Below are 26,675 nucleotides of genomic sequence, written 5' to 3' on the forward strand. Positions count from 1 at the left end.
GGACCGAGCATTTGTTTGCTTCTCTACATTTCACACATGAATTACTGCTTAATTGCAACCATTGCTGATTATTTAAAAGTACATATAATAGCCATCATTAAAGATGTATGTTGCACATTTGTGATTAACCTCCCCTGATTTGATAAATGCTCATAGTGTTTGCTTTGGTTGTAACCCTGAGTGTGTTTTCACTTCAAATGCAGGCTTAAGCAATATATTAATTTCACCTTATTTTTAGAAGATTGTCAGTTTTGTTGTTTCTGTAGCTATGGAGCCCACATAAGGAAGCCATGGCCTTCCATTACCCAGCTGTTGGACTAAACCCCTTCTGGAATCCCCATTATGTCCAGCTGTTAGGGTCAGATGGCTTCAGAAGCAAGTGTATTGCTGTGATACCAGGGGGTATCCAAAGGACATGTATCACTTCTGAAGGAGCAACGTTGGCCTCAGAGGTTCTGTTTGATTTAGTTTCAAGGGATGTTGGCAAAGATGTGGAAGCCCCAGAGTTGCCCTTATTACAGGCTGGTTGTCCCATTCTGAAAGACTGGTTTTCAAAAGTGCAGGTGAGCACACAATTTTCCTCAACAAGCTTACTTGATGAGTAAATAAAAAAAGCAAAAGACACAGATCAGTATCTCTGGGAGACTTGATGTATTTATGTTAAACAGACCTCTGCATTTCACTTGAAAGAGAAGCACACCTGGTGGTGTTGGGCAGATACTCAGCAATAGCCAGTTTATCTTTTGTAATCGGAAAATATGTTATGCTTTTTTAAAAGTGAGCACAGATAGTACATTGTTTTTATGTGCCAAAGGGCTCTGTTTTATAGGCACACATTCAGAAAGCTCTTAGAATTGATGATTTGAGAGGGGGTGAGCATTGCAGTGGGATTGCTGATATCAGAGAGAGACCATACCGATAGAAATTGCATTATCTAGAACCTTTTTATTCTGATTTTGGGTTGTGAAGTCATGGGCGAGCCTGGCAGAGTGTTAATGCAAATTAGGATATGGACTGAGGTCATCATCTGATGATATCTCAGTTCCCTACAAGTGAAATAGTGATGATAGCTATTTCTTTGTGCCACTCTTTGTCCACCTTTTATGTTTAGGGTGTCATATCACTGCAGGAGGAGACTGCCTCTTCCTAGGCGTGTGAATACTTAGCTCTTATTTTTGGCTTATATGATACAAATACCAAGTATTAATAACAAATACAAAAGCTTGTCTTCAGTTTCAGTTCCTAAAACAGTAGTGGAGGTATCAAACAGTGTCTAGAAAATAGAGGGTGCAGGCTTTGAGCGTGGATGTTGAGGAGAAGAGACAGCTTTGTGGGAGCCTTGATGAAAGAAGAATGGCTGTGTTTGGGGAGTGGGAGAGGAGGCTTGGAAGGGAGGAAGGAGAAACTGCCCCTTTTTGAGGGAGGAGGAATGCCTGGGGATGGGGTGTTGTGTAAAATCTTCAGCAGAAGAGTGAAAGAGAGCATTTAAGGCTGAGAATCAGGAGCAGGTTTGCTAGCAAGGCTAGCCATGTTATCTTAGAGGCTGGTGTCACTGCCAGCAGTGTTGGTATCACTGGCCTCTCATTTCTGGTGAGTGTTGCCACTGAAGAGGGGCACCTAGGCCTTACCTTTCCTTTGGGCAGAAGATTTAGGCAGGCACCTCCAGCATGTGGTGCATCCTGCTTGGGCTCTACACCAGATGGAGATACCTCTGCCTCCTGACTAGAAGGAGAACCTAGGACAAGTGAGTGTTTGTAGAGGAATGAAGCTGGGTTAATTAGCATTGATAATATACATCTGTGGGTTGGTTTCAGGGGCGGTGGGTTGGCTGATGTAGATAAGGTGCAGCTTTGGCTGATTCTGTTCAGTGATTGAGAGCCAATGAAGAGAGAGCAGCCGAGGAAGAAGCAGAGAAAACACATGTCCTGGATGAGGTGAAGGCAGCTGAGGGACTGTATGAAGAGTATGCTGGTATGAAGTGGTAAAAAGACCTTGTCACAGCCTGATAGTTTGGAGAGTGCTGTGACAGGTGTTCAAGTTACGTTATTGGTTCCTGTGTGGTGGTGAATTACATGGTTTCTCTTGCTCCTATCAATACCATTCCTTGCCCAATGAAAGGCTTTCCCAACCCAGAAGGGAACAGACAAAAACCAAGAGTGAAAAGAAAACCAATGTTTTTCACACTGTATTTTTACCTGTTTTATTTATTGTTTGACTACAAGTGTGTCAGCATTTTCAGGAAAGACAACCACCAGTCTGTTTCATCCCATTGATTGTTTGATTTTTGCAATTTCTGCACTATTGGTTTTTCACAACAGAAAAGAATGTGCATTTTTTTTTTATTCTTGTAATAATTTTTTTTTTTTTATGGCAGTCGAGTTTTTCCCACCTGGTTTTTGGTTTTTTGAAGAACAGTTGTTCCTGGCTTTTTATTTTACATTTTTGTGACCAGAACTCACGCACTTTGTCGCATAAAATTAAATCAGATGGATCATGTCAAGATATGAGCTAAGCTGAACTATATTCTTTCTTAATCTGCAATGCTGTTGTAAATGTAAAATGTTGGGTTTGGTTTTTTTTTTTACACAGCTCCTATGAAGACACTGCTTGAACGAGCAAAAAGGTGTAAGTATTTTAATCAGAGGACTTGTATGAATAATGAATACTTTTTTACATTGAAATATGAGCCTAACTTACTTAGAAGAAAATATTCTGGGTCTGTGCAGGCTTTGCTAGACTGTGCATTCAAAATGGATTTCTTTCAGGACCTTTTCCTTCGTAATAGTTCAGAATTGCCTTAGTGGGTGCTCATTTTTTGAAATACACCTGCCTTGATTACACACAGGGACACAAATTTTTAGGAGCCAAACTTGAAGAGCAACCAGTGTTGGCTTAACTCTGCTGATGGTGATAACTACAGAAATTATACCACTGATTTCTGAATTTCAGAATTAAGGGAACTGTAAGTACTTCTGGAAATGTTACCACACATTTTTAATCAATTATATTTAACTATAGCAGTTAATAAAAAACCCCAAAAGATAAATAATAATAACCAAGCTCTTACTGCTTAAAAAAGGGAAAAATCTTTTAAAATCTTGTAAAATAAAACCTGCTTTTTTTGTAAACAGGCAATACTGAGTAAGCAGGAATTCATGGTCCTATTTAGATGTTAATTGTACTTGAATATTTGAGTAAGGATTAGTCATAGGCCTAAAATACCTAAGTACTTTAAAATATGTTCATAAATAATCATTCTTTGTACATCATAATTGTTCTTACTGCATGTCAAAAACATGGACTTCAATACTCCCCAACAAAGAAAAATGAGGGACTATTTTTGCTTTTGGCACAAAAAAGTGAAAATAAAGAACTAGCACCACCCTGAAGGGAGTGCATGGAATACTACCAAATTGGTCTTTACTTGCCTTGGCTTGTTTTTATACAAAAGTCTTAAATATAGGTTAATATGTAAACACTGTGCAAGCACTGAGAGTTTGATCCTGGCTTGTTGAAATCAATGGCAAATTTCCCATTAACTGCAGTTTGCAAGATCAAGCTCCAAGTTGGTACGGTATGTACAAGCCTAAGTCATTGAGGGAGCCATGGATTCAGGGCAGCAGAAGCTCAGGTGCTCATTTCAAAACCAGTTGCTGGAGGAATCAGACTTTGTGTCGAAAACCTTCCTGCACATGTTGGAATTTTCTTGATGGAGAGGGTATTCATTACCTGCCAACAGTTCTGCTTTCCCTCTCCTTGCAGTGTACCGTCTGCCAGATGGTAGACTTTCATACTTAGTCACATAACGCCTGTAAAGACACAACATGGTGGTCTGGCATTAGCAAATTTGTGCAAAATCTGTACCCTGTGGGTGAGGCTAGAGAGAGATAAACACTTTACATCCAGATAAGATTACACTTCCACAACCTGTAGGTACAATCAGAAGATGTTCTAGTATCTGCAGAATAACAGATACTGTTTTCTTAGGATTTTCTGAAGATCCTCAACTTCATCCATTCTTCTCAGGCTTACCATCTTCTGGATCAGAAAAGCCTGAATGGAAATCTGGCACAGGCTCTGCAAATGTTACTACCCTTATGTCTTAGCAAATAGGGATTAGGAGGAGTAGTAAACCCCGCTTCTCACATGGCAATGCAATTACTAGTCTTTGGCTACTGGAAAGCATCTTTTTTTACCTTATTGCACAGTTGTTTAGCCTTCAGGAAAGTTGGTGACTTAATAAAATATGGCATTTTATTAGGCTGAAAACTGGCTGGCAGTTAGGCAAAAATTAGGCAAGAAAAAAAAAAAGGCAATTAGGCTGAAAGTTGGCCTCTGTTGTTAATCTCTTGTGGCTGTGAACACCAAAAAGCTCCAGATTCAGCAGCTGGCTGGAAGGATGCCTCAGAAATTGTGTGCTCTTAGTTCTTACCTGAATGGAGACTCGACTCTGTCCATCTGCATACAGACTAAAAATGGGTACTGTGAAAACTGCACCGTGGAGATGAAGTCTAATGCTGTTTCTACTTCCAAAGTGGTTTCCATACCAGTTTTTACAAAGAAGGAATCCACTTCAGTGTTACCAGCTATAAACATGGTTACCCTGCAGATAAATTCAGGCATTACAATTAATTAAAAACTCAAAGAAAGAGGAAATTAAACTGCAAACAGTTCTACCACCCATACATAAAAACTGCCCTCAAAGGAGCCTGTTCTTCAAGTAAAGGTATATAAATTCAGGTGAGACCAGTGTGAACTGGTAATAACCAGATGGAATGGAAAAAAGGAGCACAAATGTTCTCCCTTGCACATAACCGTTACAATTTTAACTTATCTGCAAGGTCTTTTATATTTAAATTCTTCTCAATGATGCTATCGGGGCTCTGGAGCCTGAGCTTTCTATAGACCACAGCTACAGCATGTGCTGGGGAGTATCTCACCGGTTCTTGACGTTGGTTTTGGATTCCCTGTACCACAGGCTGAACTCCATCCCTCCTGAGATGTCGATAGCCAGGCCACCCAGGAACTCTGCGCTGGCCCTTGGCCCGGACTGCAGCTGAATCTCCTAGAGGCATTAGAAAGCACAGGTATCCCCCCATTACTGACTGCAGACCTCAGTGGTTTCCTCACTCCCTTCTGCGCTGTGATCATGCTGCTTGTCATTTGCAGGAACAAAAAGGAATAGAGGGCTTTTCTGAAGGGATGGAAAAAACACCCCGAGGTATCTTGCTCCTTAGAAAATGGGATGAAGCTAAGGCAAGGTGCTTTCCCCTCTCCCCTGTGTGCCAGCTGGCATTAATTTCTGCAAGGAGTATCACTGCAAGGAATATCATGGTCTCTGTCTCCCAAGATCTGCCATGCAAGCTTCATGGAGGCTCTGCTGGCAGTCCAGCTAAATCAGATTAAATTCCGTGCTGGAGCCCCAGCAATGGTGCAGTGCATTGTGGCTTCTTCTGCACACCCAAAGGCAGCCCTGTAGTGCCAGTAGGATGCAAAGTGCTGCAAGCAGTTTTGCAGTGGGTAATGGCTCTGACCTCACCGTATGGCAGTAATTATGTCTTCAGTGTCTGGGTGGCGAAACTCACAAACTAATGTGCCTTAATTGTCCCTGTGAATTTGCATTTATTGCATTTTCCATCAGCTGTCAAGTGTGTTCATGGCTTCTTGAAACCTCTATGGCTGGACTGGAAACAGATCACGTGGAGTCTGTTTCGGAAGTGATAATATAGCTCAGGCTCATGACATTACTTTTAAGTTTTGACACACAGCCAAGATTGTAAGGTTCACTCAGCTTGGCGATCTTTATGTAGGTGTCCTGCTTCCCTAAGAACTAACGGATTAATTCACTGTTTTAAAAGAACTGTTAATTTGGGAAAAGTTTATTTTGATATTGTTCCTTGTGTACAGAACCTCCTCTCTCCCAGCTGGTATTGCCCCTCCTCCCGGGTTTCTGTGCCTGTGATATTCTCAGCACCTGTAATGCTGCAGGCATTTGTAGGATGTGTGAATATGCAACTTCCTTCCCCTTTTTGATGACCAGGCACCTTAAAAGTCCCTATTCTCTTCTTAGCAATTCAGTAGCCCAGTGGTTCCAACTAATTCTGTCTCAAGATTTAAGAAAGAAACAAGCAGAGACTCTCTGGCTTGCTAATCCCTATAGCAAGAAGCAATATTAGGGGAGGTTTTTATTCAGAGCATTCAAGTTTTCCTGCCATAATCAAGAACTTGGATTATTAGGTTGGCGTAATAATATACATATACATAATGTATATTATTGGCCCATTTCAGTCAGTAGATATAGTATGTAATGGCGTAATAATAATATACATAAAACCATACATATTCACCTTATAGAGCAAATAAGAAAAACTCTGGAACAATCTTGGCAGAACCAACTTGGCAGTCAGTTGCTGCTGAAGTGGGCTTGAGGTTTCATGTAAGAATGCAGTGGACTCGCTGTGACTTATAAACGCACATGCCCCCAGCAAGTGTGGTCATATTGTGCTCTGATTTCTTATTTTCGCCAAGGTAAAAATAATGAGTTGGAATTGTTGAAATCAAATTAGAATTTGATTTCTTTCTGAAATCAAAGGGAGTTTTTCTACTGACTGCAATGGGCCAAGGAATACTTCCCTTGTCAGTCTGTTCAGGTGTGGAGACAAAGCTTGTTTTACTTGATTTTACTTCACTTTTAATTGGGACTGAATTGGATGGGTTAATGAGCAAGGAGGTAACAGTATACAATCTGGCAGAGACACGTACACAAAACCAGAGGAGCAGATATTTTTAGATGCATTGTCAGATTGCACTTAATAATATTAGAGTAGGCTTGGTTTGCAATGGCTGCACAGTTTAAGGCTTTAAAGGCTACCTAGAATTAAGTCAGGTTTGTCACTGAAACCAGCAAAGCAGCTAGGGAGCACTTGTCTTCTGTTTTACTAGCTCATCTATTTCCTTATTTAGAGCTCAGTCCTGTCCTTCACCTCCTGCAAATCCAATCCAAGCTGATGGGAGGTGTAAATCGCAGAGACCCAGCCTCCTCAGGAGCAGTATTTTCCTTTCCCTTCCTATCTTGAGCTTTGTGTGCCATCTGCAGTGGAAAATGTGATCCCGAACGATCAGAATAGGTAGTTTGCTACTGTTTAAAATGCTGAAACATGCTATGTTTCAATAAAATATAGTTTCTTTTGGTACTGTGCTGGCAGTGTTACTGTAATGCAATGCAGAGATGGCTGGAGCGGGCACTTCTTCTGGAACCGGCTATCTTCCACTGGGGTCTGGCTTTCAAATAGTTTCTCTGACCTATTATTACAGTATTTAATTTCTCTGTGCTTCTGGCAGGTGTGCTGCCTAGGAGAAATACTAACACTACTGAACTTTAATGCAGGTGACTTAGGAGTCTCAAAAACTGTTTTATGAGAGCTGTTTATTTTATAGAGGGAATTTATAACTTCTGGACCGTTATTCTTAGCCCTCAAACAACACTGTCAGAACTTGCAATGGCTGTAAAGTACACTGATTTCAGTTTGTGGAGTTATGTGAGAAAAGATGTTACAAATGGTGCGGGGCAGGAGTGTAAGCTTCAGAAGAAATATTACCAACTTGGGAATCACCTCTCCAAAACGTGCCTATTGCAATTACTTCAGCCGAAAAATTAATGAAAGGAAGCTATTTTCCAGGGAGGGAGTTATTTAGGAGATTTGACAGAACTTTTGAGAACAACTCAGTTTTGGTCTTTCTGTGCAAAAAGATCCTTATAAAAAGCAATAGGGGAGCAAAACTTTTCTAATATTTTAAAATCACTTTTCTCAAAATCAGGCTGCACCAATGCAAAAATTGCAACTCAGATACATACGTTCTTTTCTAACAATTCAGTTGCCCTATTTTTAAGTTCCAGTCTTGGCTTCCAAGCTATCCTTTTGATGTTTGATCTCAACTGCGCTATCTGTATCTCACATTTGTTTTTTGCCTGTTCTGAAATCACACTGCAGCCAGCTGTGGCACACTGAGTTTCAGTATCATAGAATGAGAACTGTTTCGCATGCCTGTTCTTCTTCTTTGAAAGAAGATAAATCCATGTTTGGCTTGGTGGTCAACAGCATGAAAAAAAGGGGCTTATGTTCTGGGCAAGGACTGTTCATGCTGGCCAGGGAAAGTGGAGGTAGTACTCAACTACCAAGAAGCTAGATTAATTCTTGCTCTCTTGCACTGTTTTTCCTCAGTTCCAGTATTACACCATTCATACTTCCATTCTGACAGTGTTTACTGGTACAGTTGTAATCACAGTTCAGGCACTTGACAGTTGAAAGCATTTCCCATGAACCTTGACTGGGTTGTGTGGCCAAAACTGTGTTGGTGGTGCTGTTGACCTGGAACGTAGCTGTAAATCCATTCTTAGAAAGATGTACTGTGTTTAAAATGCATCTCAGCCTGAACCTGTGTTCAACAGTGCATTAAACAATTTTTGGCTTTGTGAAGTGTCTAGGTAAGAACAAGTGCCTTTTTGGTTGTGAACACACGCTTTTGGTTGTGTCCACTGTTTGAGTCCCAAAGAGCTTAGGCAGCAACTGTGATAGTGGCAACACAAGAGAGAAAGCAGGGTGGGGGTCCCATCTCATCACAGTGCTGCCTGGGCTTCCAGAGAGTCAGTGTCTGAAAATGTTACAGCCTGATGTTGTTAAAAATGGCATGCAGTCTGAGCCCTGGTGTGCCCCAGGATTTTGTAAGGTTCTCCCTCCAAAGATGAGGAGTAGAGAATCCAGTGGCTGGCAGAGCTCTTGGGGTGCCTAGCCAGCTGATTCAGGCAGGGTATGTATGGAGCTTGGTGCATGCACAGCAGTTGGAAATACTTAGTTCTGTAAAGACCATGCTTGTATACTCCGGACTGGACATGATCGTCTTTCTCACCTCTGCAGTCTGTTTGTTAAATAGGTCATGGTAAAGTTTTTGCCCATAATCTGCGTGTGAACTGTAAATCATTGTTGGAATGAGCTTTAGTTAGCCAATTTGTGCACTCCATGGGAAGCCCTGTAGCCTTACAATACCATTACAAAGGGGCTGAGCTGAGTTCAGGATGGGGAAAGCTGTCATGCAGGGGATGTTTGTAATTTTGATCAGGGTGGATTTTCTCATCATCTGCTTTTGGCATCTTTTTTTGCTAAGAATTAAAGCAGAAAAGTAGAAAGTAAAATCTGAGCCTGCAGATGTTTTGTGAGCTGAGTGCTGCTAGTGCTGCTGTTAAATCCACAGGTTAAGGAGATCTTTGCACAGGAAGCACAAAAATATCAATCCAAATGTGGGTCTTGCACTTTCAGAGAGATGTCTTGGTTTTTAGTCCTCCAATAATACATTATGTAGCCAGTTGTATTTGTATATGAGTCTACATTTAAGCATAAAATTAACTGACCATTTGGGGTGACAGTTGCATAAAACCTGTGTAATCCTCATTTTAATCCCTTGTTTTGCCTAGTAACAAGCATTTGAAATTTGGACCTCTTAGCATTGTTCTTTGAAGGTTAGCTATCTAGGAAAGTTTGAGTACCAGTGATGCATTCATGCAGCACCTGACAGTTCTTGCCAAATTGGACGTATGGTCTCTAGAAAGCCTGTGAAGAGGAAGACTTAGGTGGTCCAATGGGAGAATACTATATCACAAGAAATTGTGTGAGGGGAGGCCATAGCTGATTGCAATATGAGTTTTCTAGAGGAAACTCAGTTGGATTTGCTTTTATTCAGTGTCACTTTGTTTTCTAAAATGATACAAGTTTTCAACTTTTTTCTAAATTTCTTTTCATGTAATTTTATTCTGTTTTTTAATACCTGTGACTTTTCTATTGCTCCCATAGTAAGAGAAACCTATGTAACTTTGATCAGGTTTATCAGCGTTGAAAAGAAAGAAAATCTGTGCTTAGGAGACAGAAAAAGAAGCAAACAGTGTGCCATTAGTACCTGTGAGTAATCTGTCAGGAGGATAAGTCCTTTCACCACGTTAATGGGATCTCCAGTTGCTGAGAGCATTTTAGACATTAAATCACCGTACCCTTGGAAAAATGTAACTGGCCTGAGTTGGACATCAAACAGAATGGCTGACATGCCAGCAAAGGAGTCCAGGTTTTCCTCGCCTTCATCGGGAGTTGCAGCTATTATGGACTCCAGACCTTGAGCTTCAATCACCACCTAAGAAGCGACAGTGATACAAAATCAACAAAAAAACTGCCCGTCCCAGGCTGTTAAGAATCCTACACATTTTCTTAATGTCTAAGAACGTAACTCTTATTTATGTAGTTGTGGATGAAAAAGTATGAGGTTAAGACTTAAGGGAACTAGGTAGAGCAGCTAGAAAAATGGGAAATAAAATAATCTCATGGCATGTTTTTTCCCTTTAGATGTAGGCAGAATTTGCCCACATACAGATCACAGTCCCAAGCCTGCTTTTCTTTCAAACATTCTTTCCTTTATTCATATGATTATTTTCCACAAAGTTGGGAGGAAACCCCAAAGATGTTCCACTGCACAATTTTTGTGCTGCAGAAATTTAGGTTTATAACATTTAATGTACTTGCCAACATTATAGAGAGTCCAAACCAGAGGCATCTTATTTAAATCTCTTTGATTTGTGCATTTGATGTTCACCCTGTATTTCCATTCAGTGTTATATCCGAAACACAGGACTTGATTTTACAAACTCATCAAACTTTTACTGATTACATCAGATAAACAGCATAGGCTTTAACCAGAGACAGAACCTGATATATGATACAGAACAAAACATCTGTCTTTTGGTTAGGGCAAAGGTGTGCCTCATTGGCTCTTGTGAGTTTCTTTTTCCCTTTACTGGTTGTTCTCTCCCCAGTGCAGCAAACCTTATGGTCTTAAGTAAATGAATTGATTGAGAAGCTGTAATAAGAGGACCATTTACTGGCTTAGTTTTTATGCACAGTGTGGCAGTTACCTGGCTGGCATGAAGTTCAGCATTTCTGTCGAAAATACGGATATTCATGTTACTTCTCCTTAAAATACCAGAGCCTGAATAGAGAATGTCAAGGCTGTATGTGGATGATACATCGGGACCACCTTAAGTAAAAAAGAAAGAAGGTACCTGTGACTAAACTAGTGGATTAATCCAATGTTTGGGAATACAAACAGGGTTAAAAGGCAGTTTCATGGTTACATACGTGTAATATAGCCAGAGTAGGCAGAAGAAGAGCCCATCTTGGAGAAGCGATCATAGTTATGAGCACGCATGTCCTTCAGAACTTGCCGAACAGTTTTGCTGTGATATTTATAAACAAACAAACAAACCACAGAGACACAAAAATGTTACAGTACCAAAGGTATTACTGTTTGTAGAAATATCAAATTTGAGAAAGGGTGAATTTGCCAGTAGCAAAGGAGGTCTTCAAAACCCTTACATTTTCCCACTAAAATTCAGACTTAACCTTTCTCAAATTCAGCTACTCCCTACAGCCATAGGTAGAAAGGCAAGCAAAGGTCTTGCTTCAAAATTAATGGTGTTGAGAAGAAGAGGTATTTTGATTATTTTAATTCTAGTGCTGTGATGTTTAAAATTGTTCTTGTTTGCTGGTTCTTAAAATATAAAAGTGAGTGCCCCAATGAGATAATTAAAACTAACAGATAACATTTCTTACAGTAATGCAAATTTGATGACTAATTCTTATTTGTACCTCTGAAAATGTGAATATCTATTAAATGAATGTCATCAAAATGCAGAGATTTATTCTGAAATACCAGTATCTGAAAGTGACACAAAAATCAGGCATCCTTTTATTTAAATTTTACAGTAGTAATTATTGAGAACCTCTGTGTTCTTTGGGTTTCTGCGAAGAAGTAAGGATGAGCTATATTTATTTATACTGAACTTAATGTACCTGGAAGGCATTTCAAAGTGAACTATATCTTGGATCATGGAGAGCATGTACTTGTTCATTTCCAGAGGCAGTTCACCAATGGAGAGCAGGATGTTTTTCACTTCCATGTAGGATGGGTTACTGTTTAAGATGATAGCAGCTGCAGTGGTTCGCACTGTCTTTTCGTGGACTTTACGATTCTGGTGGTATATCCTGTTCATTGTTTCCTTCACCTGGTCAGGAAACAGATTCAGTTAGTGCTCACACAGATGACTGGGCAAAGTACAGACTGGAATCTTGTTTATAATATCAGCTTAAGCTAGCTCCATAGCTAAGGCTAATACATAAGGATATATTTTCAGCATCTTGTTCTTCATGGTCCTTTTGGAATGTACGAGACATGTATAGCTCAGTGACCACATGGGCAAGTGGGGCATCTGTTATCTTCTCAGCCACAGTCCAAATACAGCCTTCCACACTGATTTTCACAGCAGGGTTGTAAATAAGTAGCAGCACTAAGATCAAAACACTGTGGCAGTGGTAAGGCCAAGAGAGAGATTTCCTTGACTGTTAAAGGAATATGTGCTTTAAAAAAATCAAGAATCTTGCAATTTTAATTTTCTAGATAATGCCTGTGGTGGCCTCACATCCCTGAGAAGGTTGTGACACATCTTTGTTACAGGTAAGTCCATGGAGAGCCGCTGACCCAACAGCTTCCAGCATGTTCATTGCAGAGCAACACCCTGACAACCTTAGTCACAGCTGCCAGCAGTAGGCATGAAATTGATTGCAGGGTAATACAGCGAAGGCAGGACCACACCTTCTGCTTTTGTACTTCTCTTACTCACAGAGGCTGCAAGGTAAGATGCAGCTATTTTACCCTTCTTTAACTTCATGCATTCTTTCTGGCTATGTGAAAGTACAAGGAAGAACAGGGGTTACACACAGGGAAGGCAGTGCTCTTGCAAAGGGAGACCAGTTTTCCCTAAAGACTGCCTGCCATCTTCAATGGCTGTCTGTGAATGAGGCTGACTAGCACTGGCAGACTGGCAGCTAGGATTTGGCAAGCAGGAATGTGTAGAGTTTTTTGGCTTGAACCGAAGTGTGTATAATAATTTTCTGGAGGTAAAAAAACGTATGTGGGGCATCTTTAAAAAGAGTGGGACTGACAAATGAACTCTGTTAACTTATTCTTTACATTTAATGCAATGTCTTGCACTTCTTTTCTTGGGCAGTATATTTTCTTACCTCCTTGGTGACAAAAGAAGGATCGTATCTCTGTAAGGTAGTGGCAGCAAGATTGCTGATGGACCCTTCTTCTGACTCAGTGTACTTCAGCAGCAGCGGAATTGCTTCAGGAAGCAGTGCATTCTTCAGTGCCAGCAAGTACATCCTCACATTGTCATCTTTCTTAGCCTTTTCCAGTCTACTTAAAATCAGCCTTTTGGCTTCCACAACAGCCTAAAGAAAATCAACAGCATGTTTAAATGGTGATCATAAACCTACCTTTTTCCCTTGCAGAGGTAGGAGAGGCAGGCTGGGTTCTAGCATGTTTTTGTTTCAAAGCATCGTTGCACAGGGTTAGCAAAGGTGTCATTTGTAAACTGCATGTTGATGGCTTCTTTCAAGCATAACCAAAGCGGCTATAGTCACAGTGGCACCTGGTCCATAGACTTCTCATTTGCTAGCTGCACCTGCTCTGATTTGGGGACTTCACAGGTCTTACTTATGGGGCCAACATGTCCCCACAAACAGACAAGGGAAGTGTTCTTTAGTGCTTCATAACATAATGTCATAAGAGTGCTTGGCAATTAACAGGGGAAGGAAAATGGGATTTCTAAGGGCCACTCAGGTGCTCTGTGTCTTTTCAGCACTGTGCTGCAATCCCAAACAGCACAGATCCAGCAGGCAGAAGTGTCCTGTCTGATCATTCTCATCCTCTATCACCAGCATTTACTTAGTCTATGATCAAGGTGATAGCCTTCCTTCTGAGCTGTTCTGTGCATCTTTGGAGCAGAGCTGAGTACTTGAATTTATTTTCTTCACAGAGCTGACATAAGCTAAGGGGATTGCAAATATTATATAGATCCTGAGTTTGCTAGTTTCTCTGAGGACCTGCAAAGGTTTTGCACAAGGGAGCACAAGTACTGCTTCTGCTGACAGAAGTGAGAAAAAGTTCTGTCAAAAAAGGACAAACTGGGACATATCCACAGAAATGGAAAAAAGCCAAATTAAAACCTAAAGCTGATGAAGTAGATGTCACTGTTAAAAAAAAAATAATCTCCTCTCTATCAAACATAGGAGTTTGTGGGCTTATTTTAAAACAGGGGGGAATATCCTTCCCATGTCTCTCTTGCTCTCCCAGTAACATTAGCAGGGATCATTTACATGCGTTGCAGACCAGAATCTGGCCAGCACTGAACAGCAGATACTCACTGGAAGCTTGCAGCCTTCTCTGTCACACAGCTTTCTGATGAGTGCTCCCATGACAATGACAAGAGTTTCTCTGATTTCTTCATTTGCGATATCACCCTTGAACTTAGCCTGTTATGCAAAATCAATGCTGTTAGTTTCTCTGTCTAGATATGATGAACCATAGTTCCTCACTTCCTGTGAACATTACTGCAGTGCAAAGGTATTAACCCCAACAGCCTGGGCTCAGGCTAAGCAGAGCACTATTTTGTCATGAGATGTAATAACTGATTGCCATTTCCCCCTTGAGTTACATTCAGTGTCTCATATAGTAGGTTCATTCTGAAGCTATGTAAAAAAAACCCAACAACGAGTACTAAATGCTTACAGGTTTTGAATAAAGAAACAATCAAACAATCCTGAAATTGTTTTGCTAATGCTCAGTATTATGTTTGCTTTCCAAGGAGTAGATATTGATAACATTTTGCAAATAAGTCTGGACCTACACATTTTTGTTGCTTCCAGGCTATATGCTATTTGCAAACTTAAAGGAAACCCTGGAAGGGATAAAGAAAGGAAAACTGGAAACGGCAACAGTTCTTCTTCCCTTCCCCTTTGACAGGGATGAGGCTCAAGAATATTAACTCTGTTGTATTTGTTTTGTCTTTTGACTTACAGTTAAAGATTTCAAGAGCATTTCACTGGGGTGAGAAGCAAATCCACAAGCATACAGGAATCTCTCCTGCAGGGTAGAAGTGCTTGCATCCTTAAAGTCAAGAAACTCCAGTATGGCCTCCAGTGATGCTGGGGTCTGAGCAGAGGTTACGGCATCCACTACCTGTGGACTACAAAGAAGTGGAAATGAGTATATCATCGTAATGAGCTAGAAAACACTGTAAAGACTTTGCTGCATGTAGAAAGAAAAGCTAATGTGCTGAAAGATCTCTTAATTGCAGGTATGAGACAGAATTTTTTACTCTTGTTGAAAAGAACTGAGTCCCTGAATTCTTCCTCCTCAAAATCATATCCATGGATAATAATGTTTGAATTTATGCAAATATGGGACAAAAAAAGTATTAAAAAACCAGAACTGTCTAGAGTGTCTTAAAGTTTACAGGACAAGGTTCTAAATTGAAAGAAGTGTTTTATTTCTGCATACACAATGACAGCTAGAGAACAGGCTTCCATGCTACCCGAGTTACTCTCAGGTTTATCTCTGTTGTTAACAACTGCTATAATTTGTTTGAAAGATCATGACTCTATGGTGTGACTTGGAAATGCTTTCCAACTCCCAAGTCTAGGTGCACATGCTGTTCACACCCAAACTCTGATATTAGCACAATATCCAGGCATGAATCATCCCCTTCTTTGCTGTATTTCCATTTGAAGGACACAAATGGGCAAGTCAAGAACAAGTTACAGAGTGTTTCAGAACAAGCAGTCAGGTTGAGAACCTCTGGGTAAGTTACAAAGCACGTTTGTTTTGCATTGTAGATACAATCTTGGTGGCTGATCAGTGTGCTGCAAATATACTATGAGAACACACACAGCTTTTAAAAAAAAATCCTTTTCCTGTAGAAACTACTGAATACTGTTTTTGCATTGCTAGGACATCACCAGTAGAACTGAATCTGTTTGCATGCAGTTTGCCCTTCTGCACTTTTAAGTAACTTAAACCTTTTGAAAGCTTGTTCATGATGACTTACAGAAGTTCTTTATTTTCACTTCTAATAATCTGCAGTATCTCCTCTTTCGTAGCTTTTCTGATGTTCTGAATGAAGGACAAAAAGCTTCTTGCTGCTTCAGCTTTGGAAAGTTTTTCAGGATACATATGTTCTCTGATGCTCTGCCAGTGTTCAGAAAGCTGCAAAACAATTCACATTATGTTAAATATCTCATATTGTGGTTTCAGTTCTCCAAATCAAATTTACTAAATGCAGATATGTGGGCCACCTGTTGCTCAAATTAGCTGAAATCCAACAGATTGCTGATCCTTTAGCTAAGTATTATTTAATTTGTGACATCCCAACACAAATATCTTTGAAACCTTTCTATAACTCTCTTCCAACACTTCAGTATTTTCCTGATAATGTACATTGCTTTATATGCAATCTATTTTGGAATAAAACATGATTATTTATACTGTAACTGGAATAAGGTGAATTATCTTCTCTGAGAAATTCACTGTGCTTTCTGGTGAATACAGTGTTTGCCTTCTGTTCCCGTTTTCTCCTAAGAAATTTTTTTTAAAGTGGGGGTTGCACAATCTGCAATTCACAAATTAATCATGTTTTCTTAGAAGATGGTAATTTTGTGTTTAGTCTGGAACAGGAGTGGATGCTCCATTTCTTATTCATAAACCTGCGTAAGATGAGGAGGGATTTGTGGTTATTGTACAAAACTATAGGTAAGATGGTATTAGAACAGGTATCAACTTCTTCAAATGCTGTTCCTGCATTTATTCCACACACCACATTTTTGACCTAAATGAGCCAACATGATAAAACCTGTATCTGTCCTTCCAGATACACTCCATAAGAAACTGGTGCAGGTATTTTGACCTTTCCTCCCTCGCCTTTGCCTCTGTTATGTCAAATTACTAAGAACATTCCTTGGTGAAAACTCAGCTGTTCTTTGCAGCAGTGTTTACTGCAGTTTTCCCAAGTGGGAAATAAGACTAGCACCCATTTGACCCTTACTAAAATACTTCCCCTCTTCATGGGTTTTGTACTAGGCAATAACGCTGAAACCTGCTGGCAAATATAAGTATCGTTCAGCAGTACAGAGTACAACTTCCATCAACTGTAACAGACAATAATTAGGCAACAATGATTGAGACATAGGATATTTCCTGAGGATTAATGACCAGCTGGGAGGAGCTCGTGTTCTGAGGCACAGATGGGTCTGTTAACCTCAGCTGGTGATTAGTGCTTAGCACCAAGGTCAGTGTGGCTATTATAAGCTGAAATTGGATAAACGTATGGGGCACTTTCTATTCCCCCCTGTTAAGCTGCACCATAGCCCAGCAAAAAATCTCTAACCTCATTAATCCTGTATTTTCTCCTGTGCAGAGCCCAGCTGTGTAGGCTGGTCTTAGCTTAGCACATACCCTAGAGACAAGCAAGGTGGGAGCTGGAACTATCTCAAGAAAAAGAGAGTGGAAACCAAGTCTTCCTCTTTGGGGGTGTGCTCTAAGCATTTGACTGCTACAAGGAGTAGCTGCTGTCTCCTGCAGTGACCATGATTTTAAAAGCCAGCATTCACAATTGACCTTTGCAAGGAGCCTTATTCTCCTCATGTGAATTTCAGGAAATTTGGTTTGAGTGCTCCAAGGATTCAGGCACAGATGCATACACTTCCACATGGCAACTCAGCCAAGCTCAGACAAGAATCTCTGTGTCTGACAGATCAGACCAAAGGTCTTGTGGGCACTCCAGGAGAATTCAAGCCAAATCAAGAGGTCCTAAACAGAGCATAAGTTGGTTTAGAATGCTAGTGTGACAGCTGATTTACCAGCCTACAAAGGCTGGCTGCACATGATGGAAAAAACACACCTCAGTTTCAGAAGAGGCATCCTTTTTCTGTAGGAACCATAAACATAAAAAAAAAAAGGTAAGAACTATGAGCTCTTCTGAAGATAGCATGCTTTATGATGTCTAAACACAGAAATCTAGGCCTAAATTTAAATGTAAATGATGGTTATAACCCCACAGAAGCTAGTGCTGCCATGTGTGAAGTGGGTTTGTAAAGGTTATTTTACCAAATTCATAAAGATAGAGGTAAGACCTATTACGATTTAAAAAGGGTCTTGAAAGCGTGAACTGTAGGGCATATCATGTCAGCATGGTCTTAATGTATACCGTGATATGTAAGTACCAAATGTTATGTTGCTGCTTTGGATACAGTGTTCTGTTTACAGACCCCCATCTTTTCATAGCAGTTACTGTAAAATACAGTAAGAAAGTAGGACTTCATTCTCATCATGCCATTAGGTTTATAATGACATAGCTCAGTCCCCAGGCAGTGCTCTGGAATTATACCCTATGTTTGTTATCTTGGTCTGGAAATTATCTCTATAACTATTATGACAAACTCTGTTCCAAGTGACAAATTGATCAGCACAAACCCAAAGGGGCAGTCAGGAAAAAAGCACCTGTCCCTGCTCTGTTTAAGATCCCTTGATGTTCTCTGCTCAGAACTGCTCCAGCATACATGCAGCATCATTTCTGTTTCATTTTCCCCCACCTATTTTTTATCTTCTCTGTGGCTTAACAAGCATTAGACAAGATAAATTATTACAGTGCAATGCTACTTCCAAATAACTAGCACAAGTTCCAATATAGTAAGGTATTTGTGCTCATAAGGAGTATCTCTGGAGGATTAAAAGTATGTGTGCTGAATAGAAGCCTTATCTTGCTTATAAAAAACTAGCAGATCATAGAAAATGGGAACATTAATTTAAAAATTATTGCTAAATACATTCCACAATGGTAATAGCATTAAAATTGTTTGCCAACAATCACTGCAGTGATTTATATTAGTTTATGATGAATAGCATCAGCAAAAGAAAAGATGATGCATTTACAAACAAAGTTCTTAGTAGTCTTCAGACATCTTAAATATAAAAAGAACAAGGTAATTTTTTTTCCAGGGGAAAGATGAGAACAGTATTGGACTTGTCAAGAATACTAAACCCTCATTTTATACTTACAAAATACCTATAAAGTCTTTTATTTAAAAGACTTACTTCAGGGTCAGGTAGTAAGAAGAGGCTAGATATGTTACCAACAAATGTTTAGCTTGCCTAAGGAATGGTTAACTACCTTTAATTTCTAGGAGCAGTTCAGCTCATCCATCACAGAATGATTTATAAACATTGGCCAACCATCCCACTCCATTACCCAGAGGAAATAAGCTCCTGCCAACTCAGGGTTGGCAAAGATGAGAAAACAAAAGGTTATTTTCTTTTTCAATGGTTTTGAGAAATACTGCACTCAGTCTTTGAAAGAGAGCAAAAAGGTTGGTACTTTTAGAGGTAGCTTTTAGAACAGCCTTGTGTGGTGGAGCACCACTGCACCACCACCATGCTCCCCACTCTGGGGTATATTTTATATTGCTAGGTTAGATGTCTCCTCATGGGGTGCTTGGACAGAAACTTCTTTCGTACTTGTTGTGCTCAGCTAATTGACCAGAATCCCAATGACTCCCAATGAGCCTGTGTTTACTTACTGAGGGACACTTTTTGCACTCAGATTTGACTGGCTCTGCTACTAGTGGCACGGCAACATAACTGGAGTCCAAAGTCTTGATAACACCGGTGACTTGCTTGCCAGCGATCAGTCCAGGGCCAGCTTGTACTGACTTCAGTTCCAGCCTCTGCCTGTGCATCCATACAGTGAAGACACCGTTAAAGCAAAAATGCAGAAATCAAAGCAAGAGGAAACAAAAAAATCCTCCACAGGCCCAAACCACAGAACGCAGACTTAATGAAGTCTTATTTTAAAATAGACTTGCCAGAACATGGCAGATCTACGGCATTTTTAAGGTAACAGAAGTATCTGATACCAGCAGAATTACTACTGAGAGGTATGTGGCATAAAATACCTAAATAATAGACTTTCTAAAGTATGGATATATCGCTGGTAAATAGTCTTCAGTAACCATATACATTCTGAAATGTTTCATATATCTGTTGATAAGAAGATCTGGAAAGTGAGATTTTGAATGTACATTTTTAAAATATCATAACAGTGAGGAGATGCCTGAATCATTTATCTTGCATGAGTATCTCCAAGCTTTCAGTGTTTTGGAGTCTGGGGTCTAACACAGATTAGGTTTCAATGTTATTTCCTTCCTATGCAGCAGATTTTTTTTTTCCTATACTTCTGAGCTTTCACATACTACAAATGGAGATCTATTGGAACTATTTCTTAAGAAATGAGAGGCCACGGAAATGGAACACCTACAGAAGTAATGTGTTGCTTAAAATGTTTTGGCCATTTCCAGCTGTTTTCATTTCCTACCTTATAAATGATATTATTTATTATTTGCATACAGCCCCTAATCAAAGTTGGACTGACTATCATATGGATACAAGAGACCTATATCCTTACCTGGAGAGTTTAAAGCCTTAGATCTTGATGCTATAAGACATACATATATAACCTGACCTGAACCACTGGTCCTGCTACCATCAACGACAGTCAAATTGCCCAACTTACTTTGAAACTATTTTGGCACCTGTTTTTCGTCGAGAATTCAGAAGCACAACATAATTTTCTTCTGCCTTAATGGATTTAATGAAACTGTCTTCCAGCACATAAATTGTGGCAGATGTGGCTTTTGAAGTGACATCTAAAATCTGAAAATAATTAAAAAATAAATCAGAAAAAAGGTTGATCAATAAACAACAAAATAGGAAAAGAGCTCACAGTTTCAAATCAGGGCAAAACTCATAATGAAATAGAGCCAAATGCAGAAGGTGCATGTGGGTTGACAACATCTCAAGCTAAGCCTATAAACCAGGTTCTCAAAAATTCCTTCTGCAACAAGCAGCCACTGACTTCTGCACTGTATGTGTCAAATTCAATATATATTGGAGGGAAAAAAAGGCAGAGGAGGGGAGCAAGTTATGGAGCAGGCCGCAACTAAGAAAATACTCAGTACTTCATTTAGTTAAAAATACATTTAAAATAAAATGAGAAACTTTTCCAGGGAAATAACTTGTAAATAAGATTGTTATGTTCACACCTGTGAAGCAAAGCCAGCCACTTTGCTTGATTTGTTTGTAAACAAGATGAAGTCTTTGTGGCAAGTGTTAAAATCAGGAATACTGTCAGTGTTGAGGTGTTAACAAAGTATGTGCTACCTTTGTACTTCTCTGAGCTGAGAAAGGTCAGTTTCTAATGCAGAGAATCCCAATCCCTTCAGCATGTGTCCAGCCTGCACTCAGTAGTAACTGCTTAGAAAGGCATTTACTAGTAGTAGAGAACCATTAAGGCTATAGTAGGGCTTCAGCTACCTCTACAGCACATCTTCTACATTACACCTGTGCATTAGGGAAGCCTTTGACCTTCCAAGCAAGCCTCACTGGGCTCCATTCAGGAATCAGCATCTTGCCTGGCATTTATTGCATATGCTAAGTGCTGTGACTTAGCAGCTGGGGAAAAGGTTACTATTGTGACTGTATCTAGTATTTTCCTCCAAAGAAAGAAAAGCCTCACATCGATTAAAACTTCAGTACAGCCAGGACAAAAGTGCTGTAAATCTGCATAGAAACTAAAATGTGTTATGGATGAAGATCCAAAAGTTATACAAATTGGTGTGCTGTACTCAATGTCAGCTGAGCCAAGGTGGTTTACACAAGAGGAGAATCAATTCCCTGTTCTCCCCATCGGTACTACATATGAAATTTGTACTAGTAATAGTACAAAATATACACGTAGAATTTGCTTTCTGTAGAATTTGCTTTCTGTAATGCAAGAAAGGACTTTTGAAAAAATGTGTAATAGCTACTAAAAAGCTTAGCGGCATGGTTTAGTGATGGACTTGGCAGTTTGGGGTTAACAGTGGGGCTTGATAATCTCAAAGGTCTTTTCCAACCTAAATGATTCTATACTTCTAAGAATATATTTTAAATAGGCAGAATAGATTTTATTTTGTTAAAGAAATCATACCTGGTTGTGGCTGGTAAATCCTTCTTTTTCTATTTCACAGGAGTCCAGGGCTTTTATTTTAGTCACTTGATCTTGCCGCACATGGTAAGTAGTATTGCATTTCCCAGATATGTCCACCTTGGAAAAAAGAGTTAATTAGGACTTTTCCTGAATTTATCTTGGGGACCCCAGAACACTTTCCAAAGATGAGCCATTTTCTTCACTGCTTAAATCCTATATCTGATATGTTGCACTGTTTGGGTTTATTTACCAGTTTGGAAGGTATCAGTGTTTCTAACCACCTGCTTTGGATTGGCAGGGGTACTTTTCATTAGATGGCTGTGAAGGAAAGTTTGTTTAAAGAAAAAATTTAGGAAACACCTGGCAACTGGCACTATACTCATGAATTTAAGTTAAATTTCAGATTTGCTCATGTGGACAGATGCAGAAATTTAACAATGTAAAGCAGGTTAACCGGATGCGATTAAACCATTGCTAACTTTGCGTGGATATTCCGATTTAAAATGGCCTAATCCATTGAACGGAGCTTAGGAATCTACTGACTTTAAACATCAGTATAATCTCTTTTATACTGACCTGGTTTAAGTTGGTTTATTACAAATTTTTGCTAAATTGATAAAAGCATCTTAAATCAATTGGATTTCACCTAGTTCTTTATGTTAATTGCAGCAACTTATTTCACCGATTATTCAGAAGACTCTTTATGTCCCCAGCGTGAAATGTGATCAAAGGGCTGATTTCTGTCACAGTTCACTCCTTCTGAAGTCAGTGGGAGCCAAGGTCTGCCTTTCTGAGCAGACCAGGCTCTGGCTGTTTCTCTGATGATGATGATCTTGCCAGATATAGCACCATACCTCATGGGCAGCACCAGAGTACAGCTGTAGCTGGAAAAGACTAGCCAGACCTCTCTTAATATTTTGAGTAAACCCAGGCTCATTTTGATATGAGTAGAAGGTTTTGACCTGTAGGAATAAAAAACAAGTATATAACAAGTCTGGTTAAATAAGAAAGGAATAGATAGTGTGGGTCATCTCTGTAAAAAACTCCTTTTACATTTTTCTGATTGGGAAGCTGAATTTGGACCTGTTGCCCTTATTTAAGCAAACTCCAAGGGCTGCAGGGCCTGTCAATAACAGTACAAACAAGTTTTGGCCTTCAGCTGTACCTAAATGCAGTTTCAGTACAGTGAACAACTTTCTGTTAATTAGAGAGAATTTAGAAAGGAAATGGGAAAAATTACATAATTTCACAAGTGACTAATTTTTCTGCATAATCCTTAGATAATCCTTCCCCACTGGGGCATAGTATCTGTTGCAATTTAATCACAGGTTACAAAAACTTATGAATGAATCATAAGTAAATCACAGTTAGAATGACTTAAATGACGTGTCAAACATATCACAACCTTTGCACTTCATGGGCCAACTGTTGTGCTTGAGCCTCTCCTCTGGTAACAAGACTTTGCACCTCCACTTTGCATTCAAGGTGCTTTAAAAGTGCACTTTTTTTCAGCAACTCTAAGTACAATCAGAGTGTTATCTCAGGGTAACCCTGGAAAGTGAGGTCACTGTACCAGGGATGAAAGTATCATACCATAGAGAAATCATAAAAGGAGTGTATAGACCCTGTTACCTGAGAAAACCCCCAAATTTTTAATGCTACATCTCAGTCTTAGCATGTGAACTGCTTAATGCATTAGAAGCAGATGTATTTTGACAGTGTTCTTCCGATACCTCTGCTCTCCTTCAGGGATGCGTACAGCTGGAAGCCAGTGCTGTTCTGTTTCTTTTTATGTTGTGTAAAACTGATGACAAGGCCGAGTCTGAAAGTTACTGAGCAGGCCTGATAACAGCTGCAATTCAGTAGGCTGAGCTGGCAGCCAGGGTATGTGCTCTGTGCCTATTTACAGCAGGAGGTAAAGATCTGCTGGGGTAGGGTATCACAGCCCTCGCTCCACTCTGCAGAAGAGAAAAGGGAGCGTGACCTTCAACCTTCCTTCTTTCTCACTGTCCCTCTGCCCATGTCCCACCTGCTGAGCACTGCTTGGTCTGCAGAGGGGAGAGCAGGGCTGTTAGCCTAATGCAGAAAGAAACGAGAGGGTGAAGGAGCATGGAGAGGGGGCAGGAGCAGCCATGGCTCAAGCCTTACCACTCCCTGGCCAGAGCAGTAGGCTGAGCACAAGAGGACAAGTGGGCAGCTTCTCAGGGAAAAAGAGGGGGAGCTGGATTTACTTGAATCCCCTTCTGACCAAAACTGGAACTCTGAGAGCTACAATTGGACATAGGTGCTCCTATGGTGGGACAGTGTTTTGGTGCTCTCTCAGGGCAGGCCATAAAACCCAAGTACGTGCTGAGACACACCTGCTCACCATCCCTTCTCTTCTGATTTTTTGAGACAGTTTCCCAGTAAAGGAACGCCATCAAAGGGTGTAGCTCTTTCAGCATCAAGTTCATTAACTTGGGACTGTTGAAACTGCAGGTGACACTGAAGTAAATAAGCAAGCCAGAAAGGAGGGAAAGCAGTCATGCTAAAATATTTGGTAAGGGTTTATAGTGATTAACAGTGTTCCTCACAGATTCAGTATAACCTCCCTCGTGACAAACTGTATCTTCTTTTCTGCCTTCAGACCTTGGATATAATCTTGGCCTCACTGAAGTCAACAGCACAAATCTTACACAGCAGTTGTGCACATGTGTAACCATATGTTCATGGTCAATCTGCTGTTTACTTCCATACTGTATGGTGTTCTCAACACACAAGAAGCTTGGACTGGAAGGGCCCAATTACAATTTACAGGTAAATCACAGTCTGTTTTAAACTACTGCATTTCACATAGAAAGATGGAACACAATGCCATATTAAGACCACTGAGAGGATAGTGAATTGATAAATTCTCCAAGTCTGTAAGAAAAGATTTATATCAGGTTTCCTCAGGGACTGAATTTTAAAAGACAGGGTCTTACTTTTCCGCGGATTAGCTCAAGAACTATGGGTCTCTGTAAAGCTTCCAGATATTCTTTCCCAATTATCTTCTCTGTGGTTTTTCCTGTGAAGATGTTTTTAGCAGCTGGACGTTCATTCACATTTTCAACTTGAACATCTCTTATCTAGCAAAGTAAAACCAGAGAAAATTAATGTAGAGAGCAGTCTAGCATTGGCCTGGGGTAGGCTGGATAGACTAAATCACCTAATACTTCTTTTTAATTTCTTCATTTCTGGTTTTGATCATTAATATTCCATGATTACTAAATCTATGCTTTCAAAAAAACCCCAGCACTCACCACTGGGGAAATAAGTGGCAGAAAAACTCACCATAAAGTTAAGTAAGTACCAATCCCAGTTTGTATTTAGCAAATAGGCTAGAGAAGAATAAAAGATTTAGCTCATATTCTGAAAATCAATTCCTCAAGATTAGATTAGCAGTTAGATAAATGTAGAAAAAACAGGGATTTTTTTAAAGTTGTCTGATGACATTAATTACCGTAATTTTGATTAACTGGTCGTCGTCATTGTCAGGATTTCTCCATAACAGGTTAACATCCACACCAGAAGAAATCCGGTATCCTGCACTTTTCTGCAGTGATGCTTTCACCCGATCAACATACACTTCAGCTGAGTAAGCAAATTTATATAGCTTGTCATTATTTAAGCTTGGTCCAGTAGTGTGCCCTGTTTGGAAAGCAAAAACAAACAGTGTTTTAGAATTGACTAACTCACATAATCTGTCAATTTCTCTATAACATACCTTTATAAAAATAAAAATTTAATTGCCAATGAAAATTATCAGCCAACTGATCCTGCTGCCCTTGATTACAGAGGCTTTCTCAATGGAGCAGCTGAAGTTCTTTTGCGATTAAGTTGACACTGATCTCATATATTTAAAATAAGAATGTCCACAGATACTTTGTTCTAGCTCTACACTTAATAGAACCAAAATCTTTACTTTGGATATGTTAGCATTCAAAATTAATCCCAAATAATTTGCAACTCAAAATACTGTAAAAGTATTGTAATTAATCATGCAATTTGTGTGCTTAGCAATTTGAAAGGCACTGATATAATTTGTTGGAGCCAACAGAAATTTTTCTCTGCATCTCTTGCACATTTATTGAGAATCTTTCCATTGAGAGCCTTGCCCAGGGGTGACGTGAATGTAATGAAGACATTGGGAAAATATTTTTTGATTAAATAATTAAGCCCTTGTTCTTTAAACTAAATAATTGTCCCTATAGCTGTGCCTCTGCTGTTAATTGATGCATTTTAAGGGTTATAAAAGCCAAATTATAGCATAAATGCAACTTGCCTACACAATTTATGGTGCCATTTCCATCTGCATTAACAGCCACTCTGAAATACGTAGTATACAAATGGCTTTCATTTTTCCTTTACAAAACTACTTACTACCACACCCTTTCCTTTTTTCTCTTTCTTTTCTCTCATGCACAGCCATGTGGGGAATGTGTGGCACCAGTGTCACAACTCTATATGCAGCCTCAGGCACAGGAATTAAGACCATGCCTCTAAAATCTGTGGCTAAGGTAAATCAGTTTCTTCTTGTATACCCTTTAAATATTTTGTCACAAAGAGTATACATTACATGCCTTTTCAGTGCCTTTGAGGGCTTCCCTCCTCTTGTGTGGATGGCCCAAAGGTCTCTTCCGCACAAGAAAAACTGATGAAGTCAGTTAGTAGAGGGAAGGGAAGGGAGGAGAAGCTGGCT

General features: G+C 39.8%; 1 protein-coding gene across 2 annotated transcripts in view; it reads right to left on the reverse strand.

Moving 5' to 3' along the window:
• Positions 1–2,184: 2,184 nt before the first annotated feature.
• MTTP (microsomal triglyceride transfer protein) overlaps positions 2,185–26,675 on the reverse strand; it is a 28,323-nt gene continuing 3,832 nt past the window's right edge. For both annotated transcript variants that reach the window (XM_005238063.4, XM_027787686.2), the window contains 17 exons: positions 25,437–25,624; positions 24,919–25,062; positions 22,810–22,917; positions 21,956–22,072; positions 20,501–20,640; positions 19,509–19,659; positions 15,986–16,143; positions 14,956–15,124; positions 14,304–14,411; positions 13,116–13,328; positions 11,889–12,100; positions 11,175–11,272; positions 10,952–11,073; positions 9,949–10,176; positions 4,941–5,065; positions 4,433–4,603; positions 2,185–3,809 (listed from right to left, as the gene is read on the reverse strand). In XM_005238063.4, the coding sequence (XP_005238120.1) occupies positions 3,641–3,809; positions 4,433–4,603; positions 4,941–5,065; positions 9,949–10,176; positions 10,952–11,073; positions 11,175–11,272; positions 11,889–12,100; positions 13,116–13,328; positions 14,304–14,411; positions 14,956–15,124; positions 15,986–16,143; positions 19,509–19,659; positions 20,501–20,640; positions 21,956–22,072; positions 22,810–22,917; positions 24,919–25,062; positions 25,437–25,624 (2,621 nt within the window). In that variant the 3' untranslated portion in view covers positions 2,185–3,640. The remainder of the gene's footprint in view (positions 3,810–4,432; positions 4,604–4,940; positions 5,066–9,948; positions 10,177–10,951; positions 11,074–11,174; positions 11,273–11,888; positions 12,101–13,115; positions 13,329–14,303; positions 14,412–14,955; positions 15,125–15,985; positions 16,144–19,508; positions 19,660–20,500; positions 20,641–21,955; positions 22,073–22,809; positions 22,918–24,918; positions 25,063–25,436; positions 25,625–26,675) is intronic.

The sequence above is a fragment of the Falco peregrinus genome, chromosome 2 (assembly GCF_023634155.1).
Source record: "Falco peregrinus isolate bFalPer1 chromosome 2, bFalPer1.pri, whole genome shotgun sequence".
NCBI lineage: Eukaryota > Metazoa > Chordata > Aves > Falconiformes > Falconidae > Falco > Falco peregrinus.